Below are 15,933 nucleotides of genomic sequence, written 5' to 3'. Positions count from 1 at the left end.
GGCAAAACTTTTTGCCTCAAATTTTTATGTAAAGCCCTATCCCTATCTTGTGTTACACCTCGCCTAAAATTTTGGTTGATTGTTGCTTTTCATCTATGTGCAGATTCCACATGTGCTCATGCTTTAAATAAAGCACATATTTTTTGTGGCAGACTGTGACTGAGAAGAATTAAGTTTGCCATAGCCATCGGATTCTTTCCAGCTGATTGCACCAATTTCAATGGGATTGGCCCGCAATCTGATGTTTATGAAAATAAGCCAATGATCCCTAGATATTTTATATTAGTAGAAACTAAAGGCCCTATTACATGGGCAAACAAGCGTTCTTATTGTTGTTGGCAGCACATCTCCCTGTGTAAACAAGGAGATGTGCTGCCGACATGATGGAAATGCATGGGGACATGTGATCTTAGTAACAAACCAACGTCCCCATACATAACCAATCATTGCTCCTCGTTGCTGTCTCGTTGATCGGTGCACATTTTCACGGCCTATGTCGGGGATTGTCTCAGTTGTATATCTGATGCTTTTGTTTTTTAATGGATAAGTAGCATCAGTGATGATTGGCATCTGTTTATCTCCATCTCTGTGTTGAAAAATCATATCTACAAATGGGAATGTTTATAGTGGAATAAGGGCTGATAGATAATGGCTGACAGCTATATCATGTCTATGGCCAGCTTTAGAGTCAATTTAGACCTTCTTAGTAATTAGGGTTAACATAAAAAAACTATATTAATGTCTATGTGTTGTTTTCATAATTCTTCACTCATGTCAATTAAATTCCAAAAATATAACATTATGCATAATCCAGTTTTACCAGATTTTCTTCCAGGACACTAACCAGAAAGAAAGAAATAATGAACATAAGTCTGAACAAAGTGACCAACAAGAGCATACAGATCCGTAAGTATGAATGATCTGTAACTTACAATTGTTTAAGTACCATACTGCAACTTTCATGTAAGACGTTCTCAAAAGGTTCCATAATATTGTATATAAAGACATGAGCAGTTAACTGTAGAAAGAAGTTACAATGTGCTTCTCAGTGACAATAATATGTAGGGTAACATAAGTGTGACTTTACCATCTAAGACAATAAAATATTGTGAAAAATTCTTATGTAATCCCAAACATGTTATTGTCTGGATCATTCATATACATTGAGAAGATAAAAACAATAAAATCCATCAATGTCTTGGTTTCAACTATTGGAATGACAGAATGGGCAATTCCCTAAATCAAATCCACAGCATAGTGGCTCAATGGTTGGCATCGTTGCCATGCAGCCTTGGGTTCAAATCAATCTGTATAGAGTTTGTATGTTCTTCTAATTTTTGTGTTGGTTTTCTGCCACACTCCAAAAACATAGTAATAGATAAATTGATTTCCAATGAAATTGTCCCTTGTTTGTGTTTGAGATATTGAATTCAGATTTGAAGATAGGAACAGATGTAAGTAATGGAAATGTATGTACAACACTGCAGAATACGTTGGTGCTATATAAGCAATGTGAAATAATCAAGGATCAATCCTAAGGGTACATTCACATATAACGTTCTGTGGCACAAAGCAATAAAAAGATGTTTTTAGCTGTAGGTTTGCCATCATCAGTAGCCGTGTTTCCCGCTATCTTTTCAATTTCTAAATATTGGTGTTTTTTCACTTCTCTATATTACACCTCATTGTGAGAGCTGTATACTTAGTACTAGAATGGGATTAAAGCCTGTCAGGAGAATTCAGGGAAACTTTACGCAAAGTTTTTTTTATATATTCCTGTTTTTCCATGATGGGATCTGATCCAGCCATGTCCATTAAAGGGAATGTGACGCGAATTAAACCTTTTTTTTTTAAGTAAGTTACTTATTTCTATTATATTTTTTTAAGTTTTGTGCTGTATTTTTTTTTTCTTACACATGGTGGAAAGTATTAAAAATTAAATAGTAATTTAACATGTTTTCCTATGTTGGCCACCAGAGGGAGCACTTCCCAGAATTACAGCAAGGTGAATAAGGCAAAGCAACCTGACTCACAGCTGCCTTAAAGAGGCTCTGTCACCACATTATAAGTGGCCTATATTGTACATGATGCGATCGGCGCTGTAATGTAGATTACAGCAGTGTTTTTTATATAGAAAAACGATAATTTTTGACTGAGTTATGACCTATATTAGCTCTATGCTAATGAGTTTCTCAATGGACAACTGGGCGTGTTTTACTATATGGCCAAGTGGGCGTTGTGGAGAGAAGTGTATGACGCTGACCAATCAGCGTCATATACTTCTCTCCATTAATTTACACTGCAGATAGCGATATAGATATATCGCTATGTGCAGCCACATAAACACACTATAACATTACTGCAGTTTCATGAGAATGAATATGCATTACCTCCAGCCAGGACGTGATGTCTATTCAGAATCCTGACCACTGCTCTGTGATTTACAGCACAGCAGGCGTAGTCTCGCGAGATTACGCTGTAAACTGTCATTTACAGCGAGATCTCGCTGTGCTGTGCTGTGCTGTAAATCACAGAGAAGTTCAGAGAAGTGGTCAGGATTCTGAATACACATCCCATCCTGGCTGGAGGTAATGTATATTCATTGTCATGACAATAAGATTGCTTCAGTGGAATATCAGTTTGGTTAGTCCATATCAAAGATGTGTTACAAATATTACCTGGAGATCCTGGCAATTATTTGATGGGCTTATGCGCTGACCCTTAGTGGCCTCAACCATAGTACACAATTGTATACAACACTATACATAAAGTAGACCGCTATGATAGTGGGTCAGCAATAATATTAGTATTCTTGTCATCTATGTATATGGTAAAATCGCACAGATGAGCATGTCCGTGTCCGGCCACTTTTCCCAAATGTTGTTCGAAAACCAATTGATTGTAACCCGTAGCTGAAATTTAACTATGCTATGTTGGTCAGCAGGGGCAGTACAATCTTTATTTTTGCCCAAGGAAGGGTTTTCAGAATTTACCTCCCCCTCATGGTCCTTGAAGTTCAGCAGGATAGGTGTTGCAAATAATTCCTATAAATGCCTCTTGTTGTCCCCCTTTTCTTTCTCCTTAAATGCTTAGTATTCTTATTTATAATACTTATAACTCATACTTCTCCACTCCATCCATTTCACTCATGTACAGTTCTCAATGCAAGGTCGTGTATTAGTAGCCTAATCCAACGCAGCGCCTCACTACAGTGGTTAGCCGCCAAGCAAATGCGCCATCTATACAGGATCCAGCATTGACAAAGTGCCCGAGGAAGGTCACGGTATTGACCGAAACGTCGCACCGTCAGTGGCTATAAATAAATTATTTATTTGGAAAAGAATTTCCATTCTGGTGCGCATAATACTTTCTCTCTATTGGATTGGGTTGGGCCCCTACTTATGCACGCACGCCTTTACCTAGTGCTGTCCGAACCTTGCTACAGTAGCCTCATCCACCTACCCTTGTCCCAGCCTTGTTGATTAGTTCAACAGCTGATAAGAAAAGCAATGTTACACCAACTTACTTGCATTAACAACCTTTTGTTAAAAGAATAGATTTTATAATTTGCATATAAAGCAATATCTTGTCTATAAGATCAGGTCAACCAATCGTAAGAACAGCTGGTAATACACAATGAGATGTTTCATTACCTATAGATCACCTATGATTGGCAAGATAAATCCCTGCACTTATATCTGCTGGTGTACCAGAAACCGACCATGGAGGTCTAATCTTTTTTTTCCTGTAAGAAACATAATCTCAAAAAGTGTTTGCGAAAGTTGGCACAATGTCATGGTACAACATTTAGTTCTTCTGAGCTGAAGTATAGCACATGTATGACCAGCTGCTGTATAATACTGCAGCTTGAAGAGATACAAGTGATTATGTCTTACTTAAATGGGTTGCCTCAAGATTAAATGTTATACCCCAACCACAGAATAGGCATAACATACTGATTGGTGGGAGTCCGACCGCTGGGACCCCCACCGATCACGAGCACGGGCATACCTTGCCTTTTCTGTGAGCTGTAGTGCGCATGCTCGACCACTGCTCAATTAATTTCTATGGGGCTGCCAAAAATAGCGCTCAGCAGCCCCAGAGAAATGATCAGAGCGGTGAAGGAGCATGTGCACCACCGCTCCATTTCTATAGGGCTTGCAGGAACAGCAAGGTAAGCCTGTTCTCGTGATAGGTGGGGGTCCCAGTGGTCAGACCTCCACTGATCAGATAATAATCACCTATCCTGTGGATAGGTGAAAAATAATGATTATGGGAAAACCCCTTTAATGTTAGCTACAATCTGCAAAGGGATAGTCCTATTTAACCCAACAATATATATATATATATATATATATATATATATATATATATATACCCTGCTGAAGTCAATATCTGAGACATAATTTAAGTCAAGATAGCTGAGTAAGCTATTTTTCATCCATTAGTATCATATGTTTTAAAGGTTACTTTGATTTCATGGTTTCACAATTGTGTGAAAAAAGAAAAACATATCTATGAAACCAACCATTATATTGTATATGCCCCACCCTCTAGTACCACAGCTGCTTCAAAGCAAAGACTACTTTAAAGCAATTGTAATTAATTATAGGCTTTGAAGAACAGTTTAAATGGGTGCGGCAGCACTAACATAATTGTCAAGGATTGTTCTATTCTGCTAGACAATAGATCTGTATTTATTTATTGTCTCCGAAAGAGGAGCAATATAACTAACCAGGGTTCCAAAGAAAATTTTAATCAAAAATATAATAAAATGTTAATAATAATATTTTAAGATTAATGATGTTTGTATAATATTGTAAAAGGAACTCTACTTTACTAGAATAGCATATTAAATTGAATAGTAGTAGTTAAAGATTTTTTTTATATTTAGGTAAATGGATCTGAAATAATTCTGTTCAATTAAGATGTCAAAAATTACATTATCAAAAATTGTACAAATGTTGTAAAATGTTGCTTTCTGAATTTTTCGAAAATTCACTGTAAGTTTTATTAGGAAAGGGAGCATTCCAGGGTAAATGTATATCTGTTGTTAAAGGGGTTTTACAGTACTTAAACTATCCGATAGGTTATCAATGTTTACGTCCCAGAGAACTCCTTTTAAAGACTCATGCGCATGACCACATTATGGCCATAATTCACATTCCTTGGAATATCTTTGGCCCTACTGTACCTCTGTATAACTGTAATTTCCTATGGGGACATGTAGAGGTCTTTTTCTGACGAATTCTATATGAATCTGACAGAAAAATAATTGTGGCATTCTCCATTAGATGCTGTATTACAAAGGTATTTCTCGCTAAAAGCATTCCTTCTCTGAAATATGGAGTGTACCTTTGGCTCTATAGCACAGAGCAATAGAGAATTTGTGTGCCTCCGTATAGTCCCTCTGCACACGGCTCTGCCATTTTCACGAGGCCTAATTTTCAGGGCCGCTTAAAGGGGTTATCCCACAAAACCCCCCCAAAAAATGGTCTACACCTCTAGAATTTTGCAATACTAGTACTTTAACCCTCAAATCCTCGTTCACTATTTTTTTTTTAACCATTCCAGCCTATTTATTCACCCCACGTAACTCTTCTGCCTTTTGCGCTCCCAGTTACAAAAATGATGTAATTATATAGAATAAATTATACTTTATATGTTTTTTATTAGTGTTGTGACCTAACACTATTTTATAAACTTTTATATTTTAGTGAGCAACAAAACACATTTAAGAATAGTAATGACTTCAAAACTTCAAGATCAAGAGTGATTTCAATAGAAGAAGACCCAATACAAGAATGTTTGCAGAAACACTCTAAACTACTTAAAGAAGTAATTACAGAAGAATTGCCAACCAAAGACTTCTTCAGTACTACAGAAAAAGGAAACTCTGTTGATTTTCATCTCTCTGGACCAGGTTCACCCACTCTTGATGGTTACACTAAAACAGAACAGACTAGTATTTTATTCCAAATAAAAGAAACAAACTCCCAACAAGACTTTGAGTTTGACGGTAAAAACACTGACCAGTTTTGTAATCTTCATGAGAAAAAGGATTCTTCAGAAGAAATTGGTGAATTGATACATACAAATTTTCAAAAGTCAAAAATACCAAAGCATCTTCAAGAATTTCTGGTAGCCCCAGACCATGTTTATAAAATAATGTTTGTTGGAAATACCCATGTTGGAAAAACATCCTTTCTACGTCAAGTTCATGAAGGAAATTACAACAGTGATACGTCTGCTACAATAGGTAAAGATGAAAGGTTGGAATTTTCCTGTTTTTCTTTTCTCATAATATACAGGCAGGGTATTGGAGGGATTTCTCAGCTATTCAAATAGTATGTAGGGACCCCACTGACAAGGAGAATGGTAATACCCAGTCGTCAATTTATTCATACATTTTCATAAGAAGTAACAGGGGTACAGCTCAACACAGCGTTCTGAAAAAAAAAAAAAGTTGCCCCTGCATTGATATTTTACCCGTTAGTAACCGCCCCATAGTGTTTTTATGGCAGCCACTAACGGGCTTTATTCCGATGCAGTAGCCTTTTTATGGCGCTGCATCGGAAGAAGTAAACAGAGCAGTGAGCCGTTGAATCTCCCTACTCTCAGCTACCACCACCAGAGGTAGCTGAGGGCTTGGGGCATCCCTGCTCGAACGGGTGAGATGGATATCAGTATCGCTGTCACCCGTTTAACCCTTCAGATGCGGCACTCAATAGCGAGCGCCGGAACTGAGTGGTTTTGGAGAGCGGGATGTCTATCCGTTTTAATACAATGCAATCGTAGGATCGCATAGTGAAGTCCCCTAATGGGGTTAGTAAAAAAGTAATAAAAAAAAATGAAAAACCCACTTTTTCCCCTTACAAACTGCTTTATTATTAAAAAACAAAACAAAGTTAAAAAGTTACACATATTTGGTATCGCCGCGTCCGTAACAACCCCAACTATAACGTTATTACATCATTTAACCCGCATGGTGATTTAGTAAAAAAATAAAATAAAAAACATATAACTGTGCAAAAGTAGTAAAACATATAAAATCTATATAAATTTGGTATCGTTGCAATCGCAACAACCCGCTGAATAAAGTTATTATGTTATTTAAACCACACGGTAAACAGCGTACATTTAAGACTCAAAAAAGTGTGGCAAAATTGCAGTTTTTTTTTCTATTCCCCCCAAAAAAAAGTTAATAAAAGTTAATCAATAAATTCTATGTACCCCAAAATGGTGCAATTAAAAATTACAATTTGTCCAGCAAAAAACAAGACCTTATACAGCTATGTCGACGCAAAAATAAAAAAGTTATAGCTCTTTCAATGAGACGATGGAAAAACGTAAAAAATGGCTTGGTCATTAAGGTCTAAAATAGGCTGGTCATTAAGGGGTTAATGGAGATATATTTATTAAAACAGAGATGTAAGTAGAGCTGAGAGGTGCTCTTTTAAGTACTTAAAGGGTAACTAAACATTCAACAAATTTCTTACATGTCATAGTGACATGTCAGAAATTTTGATTGGTGGGGGTCCGAGCACTGAGACCTACACCAATCGATAAAACGAAGTGGCAGAAGTGCTTGTGTGAGGGATGAGCCGCTTTGTTTCTGTTTGGCTTTTTCCAGAAAGCCGATGTAGCGGAGTACGGGCTCATACACTTACTATTGAGCCCGTACTCTGCTACATTGATTTAAAAAAGCCGAACAGAAACGAAGTGGCTGAGCGCTCACATGGGGCACTTCTGCCGCTTCGTTTTAGAGATTAGTGGGAATCTCAGTGCTCGGACCCCCACCAATCAAAATTTCTGATATGTTACTATGGCATGTCAGAAGTTTGTTGAAGGTGAAGGTCGGGTTCCCACGTAGTGTAAACTCTGCAGAATTTCCGCAACGGAATTGCGTGCGGAAATTCTGCAGCGTTTACAGTAGCAGCAAAGTGGATGAGATTTAGTAAATCTCATGCCCATGCTGCAGAAAAAAACTGCAGCGTAAACGTTAATAACTTGACCTGTGATACAGAGTTTAATTCCGCAGCATGTCAATTTCTGCTGCGTTTTTGTTGATTTTCCATTGCGGGTTTTCCCAATTGAATTTCATAGGGCTGCAAAACCCGAAACAGAAAGTGTTGCAACTTTTGCGGCGTAATCGCAGTGTTTAAGCCGCAAAAATCGCAACGCCAGAAGAACAACAAAACATAATTACCCAGAACGCCCTCCTTCTTCCTGCAATCCGGCCTCCTGGGATGACGTTGCATCCCATGTGACCGCTACAGCCAATTACAGGCTGAAGCGTTACATGGCCTGCAACGTCACCCAGGGAGGCCGGAGCGGACATCAGAGGAGGAGGTAAGTATGAACGGCTTTCTTCCGCAGCGGAATTTAAGTCCGAAAAATTTTGGTGCGATTTTTCGGATGGAATGTCACGCAGGTTCCAGGTCGGACACGCTGCATGATTTTTTACGCAGCGCACCCGTCCCGTGGGAACCCAGCCTTAGATATCCTTTAAGGGTATGTGCACACGATAACTGGCTTTTACGTCTGAAATTACAGACTGTTTTCATGAGAAAACAGCTCCGTCGTTTCAGACGTAAATGCTCCTCCTCGCATTTTCCGAGGCATCATTGACGCCCGTAATCTTGAGCTGTTCTTCATTGAATTCAATGAAAAACGGCTCAAATTACGTTTCAAAGAAGTGTCCTGGACTTCTTTGACGAGGCAGTCATTTTACGCGTCGTCGTTTGACAGCTGTCAAACGACGACGCGTAAATGACAGGTCGTCGGCACAGTACGTCGGCAAACCCATTCAAATGAATGGCAACGTATTGGAGCCGTATTTTCAGGCGTAAATCGAGGCATTATACGCCTCGTTTACGCCTGAAAATAGGTCGCGTGAACTCAGCCTTACAAAAAAAACTAAAACCTGTATTAGGACAGAAAAAAACAACTAGTTTGTCAAATCTAAAGGAACCCAGAAGTGAATGAACGTATTGAGTACTTGCCGCTTCACAGTAGTTATATTGTATGATTTGACAGTTAAACTGCCACTGACATTTACACTGTGTTCAATGTACAGGCATAGCCAGTTAGATACAAACATTTTGTAGAATCCAAACAGATACTGAGTAATATAACACATAGCTAGCTATAAGTTGTAGGAAGCATGAAAAAAAGACTCGCAAAACACGCAAATAGACAAATGGGTCATAAGGGAATAGTGTACAAGTGAATGCCTGTCCAAGTATAAAAACTAGTGAGGATTGGTGAAAATTCTTTTTCTGAGACCAGCACTATTTCCTAATTAAAATCGGTCCAAGCATTCTTAGGCACCATGATCCCTTATGCACTGGTTGGATATTTCTGTGCTTATTCCAGACTGAATTATGACAATATGAAGTCCTTGCCAATTTTCATTAACCCCTTCAGGACTAAGCTCAATTTGGCCTTCAGGACCAGCCCCATTTTTTCAAATCTGACATGTGTCACTTTGTGGTAATAACTTGCTTTTACCTATCCAAGCGATTCTGAGATTGTTTTCTCGTGACATATTTGACTTTATGTTAGTGGAAAAATGCGGTCGATAAAGTCATTGCTTATTTGTGAAAAACACCAAAATTTTGAGAAAATTTGCAAAAATTATGATTTTTCTAAATTTAAATGTATCTGCTTGTAAAACATATAGTAAGGGCACGTTCAGACGTGGCAGAATTTTTCCGCTGCAAATGTTGGTGCAGATTTGGGGCAATTACGCAACGAATCTGCACCAACATTTGCATATTTGACAGGTAATTGAGACGTTGCAGATATCACAGCGGACTTGCGACAGATATCAGTTTTTGCATTACAAAGGCTGAAATCTGCAGTGAAATTCCGCTTCTTCTCCGCAATGGAAAGAGCATGCTGCGGAGGAAAAATTCTACACCGCAGCCTGGTTTCCGCACAGTTATTTTCTGCAACGTCTGAACTAACTTTCCTAAAAATGTATAGCAACTTAAATGTATAGAAATGGGACTATCCGCAGCGGAATTCAACAGCAATTCCGCCACGTGTGAATGTGCCCTAATACAACACAAAATAGTTACTAATTAACATTTCCCATATGTCTACTTTATGTTTGCATCATTTTTTGAATGTCCTTTTATTTTTCTAGGAAGTTACAAGGCTTAGGGCATGACCAGACGTGGCAGAATTGCTCTGAAATTCCGCTGCGACAGTCCGCAGCGGAAATCCGCAGCGTACACGTTTCTCCATTGCCTTCCACAGCTTTGTGGTTGGGTTCGTTTACACGTTGCGGACAATTCCGCTGAGTAGCATAGGCTGCGGTGCGGAATTTGATGTCCGCAGCATACAATGGTTGTTGCGGATGTGTAGCGGACTTGTTGCGGACTCATTGCAGAATTTCTCCATTGACTTCAATGGAAAGTCAAAATTCTGCAATGAAGTCCGCAGATGTTACAGTGAAGGAAATAAGTATTTGATCCCTTGCTGATTTTGTAAGTTTGCCCACTGTCAAAGACATGAACAGTCTAGAGTTTTTAGGCTAGGTTAATTTTACCAGTGAGAGATAGATTATATAAAAAAAAAAAAAGAAAATCACATTGTCAAAATTATATATATTTATTTGCATTGTGCACAGAGAAATAAGTATTTGATCCCTTTGGCAAACAAGACTTAATACTTGGTGGCAAAACCCTTGTTGGCAAGCACAGCAGTCAGACATTTTTTGTAGTTGATGATGAGGTTTGCACACATGTTAGATGGAATTTTGGCCCACTCCTCTTTGCAGATCATCTGTAAATCATTAAGATTTTGAGGCTGTCGCTTGGCAACTCGGATCTTCAGCTCCCTCCATAAGTTTTGGATGGGATTAAGGTCTGGAGACTGGCTAGGCCACTCCATGACCTTAATGTGCTTCTGTTTGAGCCACTCCTTTGTTGACTTGGCAGTATGTTTCGGGTCATTGTCGTGCTGGAAGACCCAGCCACGAGCCATTTTTAATGTCCTGGTGGAGGGAAGGAGGTTGTCACTCAGGATTTGACGGTACATGGCTCCATCCATTCTCCCATTGATGCGGTGAAGTAGTCCTGTGCCCTTAGCAGAGAAACACCCCCAAAACATAATGTTTCCACCTCCATGCTTGACAGTGGGGACGGTGTTCTTTGGGTCATAGGCAGCATTTCTCTTCCTCCAAACACGGCGAGTTGAGTTAATGCCAAAGAGCTCAATTTTAGTCTCATCTGACCACAGCACCTTCTCCCAATCACTCTCAGAATCATCCAGATGTTCATTTGCAAACTTCAGACGGGCCTGTACATGTGCCTTCTTGAGCAGGGGGACCTTGCGGGCACTGCAGGATTTTAATCCATTACGGCGTGATGTGTTACCAATGGTTTTCTTGGTGACTGTGGTCCCAGCTGCCTTGAGATCATTAACAAGTTCCCCCGTGTAGTTTTCGGCTGAGCTCTCACCTTCCTCAGGATCAAGGATACCCCACGAGGTGAGATTTTGCATGGAGCCCCAGATCGATGTCGATTGACAGTCATTTTGTATTTCTTCCATTTTCTTACTATTGCACCAACAGTTGTCTCCTTCTCACCCAGCGTCTTACTTATGGTTTTGTAGCCCATTCCAGCCTTGTGCAAGTCTATGATCTTGTCCCTGACATCCTTAGAAAGCTCTTTGGTCTTGCCCATGTTGTAGAGGTTAGAGTCAGACTGATTAATTGAGTCTGTGGACAGGAGTCTTTTATACAGGTGTCCATTTAAGACAGCTGTCTTTAATGCAGGCACCAAGCTGATTTGGAGCGTGTAACTGATCTGGAGGAGGCTGAACTCTTAATGGTCTGTAGGGGATCAAATACTTATTTCTCTGTGCACAATGCAAATAAATATATATAATTTTGACTATGTGATTGCCTTTTTTTTTTTAATATAATTTATCTCTCACTGGTAAAATTAACCTAGCCTAAAAATTCTGGACTGTTCATGACTTTGACAGTGGGCAAACGTACAAAATCAGCAAGGGATCAAATACTTATTTCCTTCACTGTATGTGTGCTGCGTAGCGTATTGGTTTTACTAACATGACATTTCTTCATTCTGGCTGGACCTATGTATTTCTAGGTCTACAGCCAGACTGAGGAAGTCAATGGGGCTACCGTAATTATGGGTGACTACGTGTGTGCACCCGTAACTACGGGTGACTACGTGTCTGCACCCGTAATTACGGGAGCGTTGCTAGACCACGTCAGAAAATAGTCACTGTCCAGGGTGCTGAAAGAGTTAAGCGATCGGCAGTAACTGTTTCAGCACCCTGGACAGTGACTTCCGATCACAATATACATCAACCTGTAAAAAAAATAGAAGTTCATAGTTACTGAAAAATCCCTGCTTCTTCCTCCAGTCCGGCCTCCCAGGATGACGTTTCAGTCCAAGTGACGGCTGCAGCCAATCACAGGCTGCAGCGGTCACATGGACTGCCGCGTCATCAAGGGAGGTCGGGTTGGATGGCGAAAGAGGGACGCGTCACCAAGACAACGGCCGGGTAAGTATGAATTTCTTTTTACTTTTGCTAGGGATAGGGCTGTCCCTTTTCTCTATCCTGCACTGATAGAGAGAAGGGAAGCCATCTTCCCCTCAATACGCAATGGCTAGTCTGCATCAATTTAATGCCCATTTTAGGCAAAGCCGCAACAGAATCTGCATCGCGGACATGCCCTGCTGCAATTTCTCACATTTTCAAGCAAATTTCAGTAGAGGTGAAATTTACAAATTTTATTTTTTTTGCCGAAATTCATTTGTAATAAAAAAAATTCTGTAACACAGAAGGTTTTACCAGAGAAACGCAACTCAACATTTATTGGCCAGATTCTGCAGTTTTTACAAATATCCCACATGTGGCCCTAGTGTGCTAATGGTCTGAAGCACAGGCCTCAGAAGCAAAGAAGCACCTAGTGGATTTTGGGGTCTCCTTTTTTTAGAATATATTTTAGGCACCATGTCAGGTTTGAAGAGGTCTTGTGGTGCCAAAACAGTGGAAACCCCCGAAAAGTGACACCATTTTGGAAACAACACGACTCAAGGAATGTATCTACGGCTATAGTTAGCATGCTGACCCCGCAGGTTTTTTTTTATTTATTCGAAATTAACGCACAGCGGATGGTGCAAGGTGAAAATTGCAATTTTCCACTGATATGCCATTTTAGTGCCCAATATGTGGTGCTTAGTTTGTGGCACTGCAGACAAATATCTCATAAACTGTTAAACGGGTTCCCTCAGGTATGGCGATGCCATATACGTAGACGTCAACTGCTGTTTGGGCACACTGTGGGGCTCAGAAGGGAGGGAGCGTGATTTGGCTTTTGGAGCGCAGATTTAGCTTGGTAGTTGTTTTGTTTGGGGTATTGCTAGTATTTTTAGTTTATAATGTGGGGGCATATGTAAGTTGCGGAGTACATCAGGGTATAATAAGAGGGTATAATAGTATAGTCAATAAATAATTATCCACAGATGTGTGGCCATTGTCTCACTGATAAATGGTGCCCAATCTTATTTGCTTTAGGAATGCTCTGCACATGTTGTGTCGCAATATTCTGAGAGCAGGAGATTTTTTTATTTTTTCTCCACCGGAGCTATGTGAGGGCTTATTTGTTGCGGCACAATCCGTAGTTTTTCTTTGTTTTTACAGTTACGTGAAAAGGCGCTAACACATTAGTGCTGATGATGTAACTGTAAGTGATTGGGCGGGAAGGGGCTAAGGAAGCAAATATTTTATGAGGAATTCTTCTTGAAAACATCTTACCAACAGGAAAGTCTAATGTCCTAATATAAGATCACATGTTAACAAACAAGAGATGTCAAATACCACCCAAGTTCCAGTGAAAGGACCAGGAACAGTTTAGAGAACAACATGTACTGCATAAAGAGGAAACCCTGACTTCCTCATTGATCAAAAGAAAATGACATTATTGATGTATTCAGGGATTTTCCTATAGATAGGAATGTCCTGGAAGCTGTGATGCACATGTGTTTGAGGTTATGACATACTAAAATGTATAAAAAAAACAGTCTTTTAAATCCAACTTCCATAATATACCGTATTTTTCGGACTATAAGACGCACCTGACTATAAGACGCACCCAGGTTTTAGACAACAGAAAATAGGAAAAATTTCATATTTTACTACTTTTACAAAGAAAAAACGATTTAAAAAAAAAATTTGTTCTGTTTCACCACATTCCGAGAGCCAAAACTTTTATATTTTTTCATCGATTGAGCGGTGTGAGGACTTATTTTTTGCAGGACGAGCTGTAATTTTTATTGCCACCATTTTTTGGTACATATGATTTTTTTAATCACTTTTTATTTAATTTTTTTTAGAGTTAAGGTGACCAAAAAACAACAATTCTGGGGTTTTATTTTTTATTTTTTTTTTACTCGTTCACCGTTCAAGTCAAATAATGCTATATTGTTCGACGTTTTACGGACGCAGCAATATCAATTTTTTTATTAAATTTTTTACATTGTGCTTGGGGAAAAATGGGAAAAGGTTTATTTTTTTACACTCCTGAAAATGTATCTAACATTTTTTACACATTTAATTAGTTACCCTAGGGGACTTGAACCAGTGATCGTTAGATGGCTGGTAAAATACACTGAAATAAATGCATGAGTTACAGAAATAGCGTAACTCGCTAAGCTACCCCGTTTCCGTAACTCCTATAGTAGTGAATGGCAGTTACAGAAGCAGCGAAGCATGCGAGCTTTGCTGTTTCCGTAACTACTATTCATTTCTATGGGAGTTACGGAAGCAGCGTAGCTCAGCGAGTTACGCTGTTTCCGTAACTCGACCATGTACGTTGTTTTCATAGCTACCGAGTTCCGAGAACAGCGTAGCTCACGGTACTACACTGTTTCCGTAACTCCCATTCACTTCTATGGGAGTTACGGAAAACAGCGTAGCTCAGCGAGCACTCAGCTATTTCTGTAACTCCTGACCACCTAACCAGGAAGTGGCCGGGAGACAGCGGAGTCGAGTAAGCACCGACAGCGCTGTTTCTGGCAGTTAGAGCAGCGTGTCAGGTGTAAAACACAGCGCAGCCGGGTCCCTTGACTGCCGAATATAAGAAGCAGGGACTTTTTAGCAATATTTACTTATAGTCCGAAAATTACGGTAAAAAAAAAATCTGTATGAATTAATGAATGATCAGACATGGGATGGACATGGAATCCATAAGATATCCCATAAATGTCTGATAGATGCGGGTTCCAGCTCCAGAGTTACAGAAACAGCGTAGCTTGCCGTGCTGCGCTGTTTTTGTATCTCCCCTTCACTTCTATGGGAGTTACAGAAACGGCGTAGCTTAGCGAGCTCACCTGATTCCGTAATCCTGACCACCTTGCCACTGAGTCCCTGCCTTGATGCGGCATCCAGCTGCCATCTCACCAGGCGGGAAAGGGGTTGGCGACCTTCCAATCACAAGATAGGTACGGGTCGCAGAGCTGGGACCCACATCTTTCAGACATACTGTATATGGCATGTCAAAATGTCTGAGATGGAAATATCCTTTTAAGTGTCGGAAGAGGAATTAAAGTTTCATTCTGCTTTTGCAGTTTTACACGGCACACTATACACAGTTCCAGTCAAATTTTCTAGAAAACCAGGTGCATGGAATCACAGTTGCATTTTGGAGATGTAGTAGTAGAACATTCGGAAGACTTGTATTGCTGATTTGCCTTCCATGAAGTGTTTAATATTTATTATATTCTTATATTGTAGGAATAGATTATCGCATTAAAAGCTTAGTGGTGGAAAACAAACAATACGCACTACAGTTGTGGGACACTGCTGGACAGGAGAGGTAAGGAAAAAAATTTCCGAGGATTATTGAATAAGCTTCATTTGTTTTATAATTTTCAATATTTGTAACCA

General features: G+C 39.6%; 1 protein-coding gene across 3 annotated transcripts in view; it reads left to right on the top strand.

The window, feature by feature from the left end:
- The window catches only part of LOC142741362 (EF-hand calcium-binding domain-containing protein 4B-like), a 118,475-nt gene that overhangs the window by 80,934 nt on the left and 21,608 nt on the right, over positions 1–15,933 (top strand). For 2 of the 3 annotated variants that reach the window (XM_075850742.1, XM_075850741.1), the window contains exons 10-12: positions 815–906; positions 5,718–6,259; positions 15,781–15,862. In XM_075850742.1, coding sequence (XP_075706857.1) covers positions 815–906; positions 5,718–6,259; positions 15,781–15,862 — 716 coding nt within the window. The remainder of the gene's footprint in view (positions 1–814; positions 907–5,717; positions 6,260–15,780; positions 15,863–15,933) is intronic. The other variant, XM_075850743.1, reaches the window with a different exon arrangement.

The sequence above is a fragment of the Rhinoderma darwinii genome, chromosome 2 (genome assembly GCF_050947455.1).
Source record: "Rhinoderma darwinii isolate aRhiDar2 chromosome 2, aRhiDar2.hap1, whole genome shotgun sequence".
Classification (NCBI taxonomy): domain Eukaryota; kingdom Metazoa; phylum Chordata; class Amphibia; order Anura; family Rhinodermatidae; genus Rhinoderma; species Rhinoderma darwinii.
The sequence above is the reverse complement of the archived record's forward strand: the minus strand, read 5'-3'. Positions and strand labels throughout refer to the sequence as shown.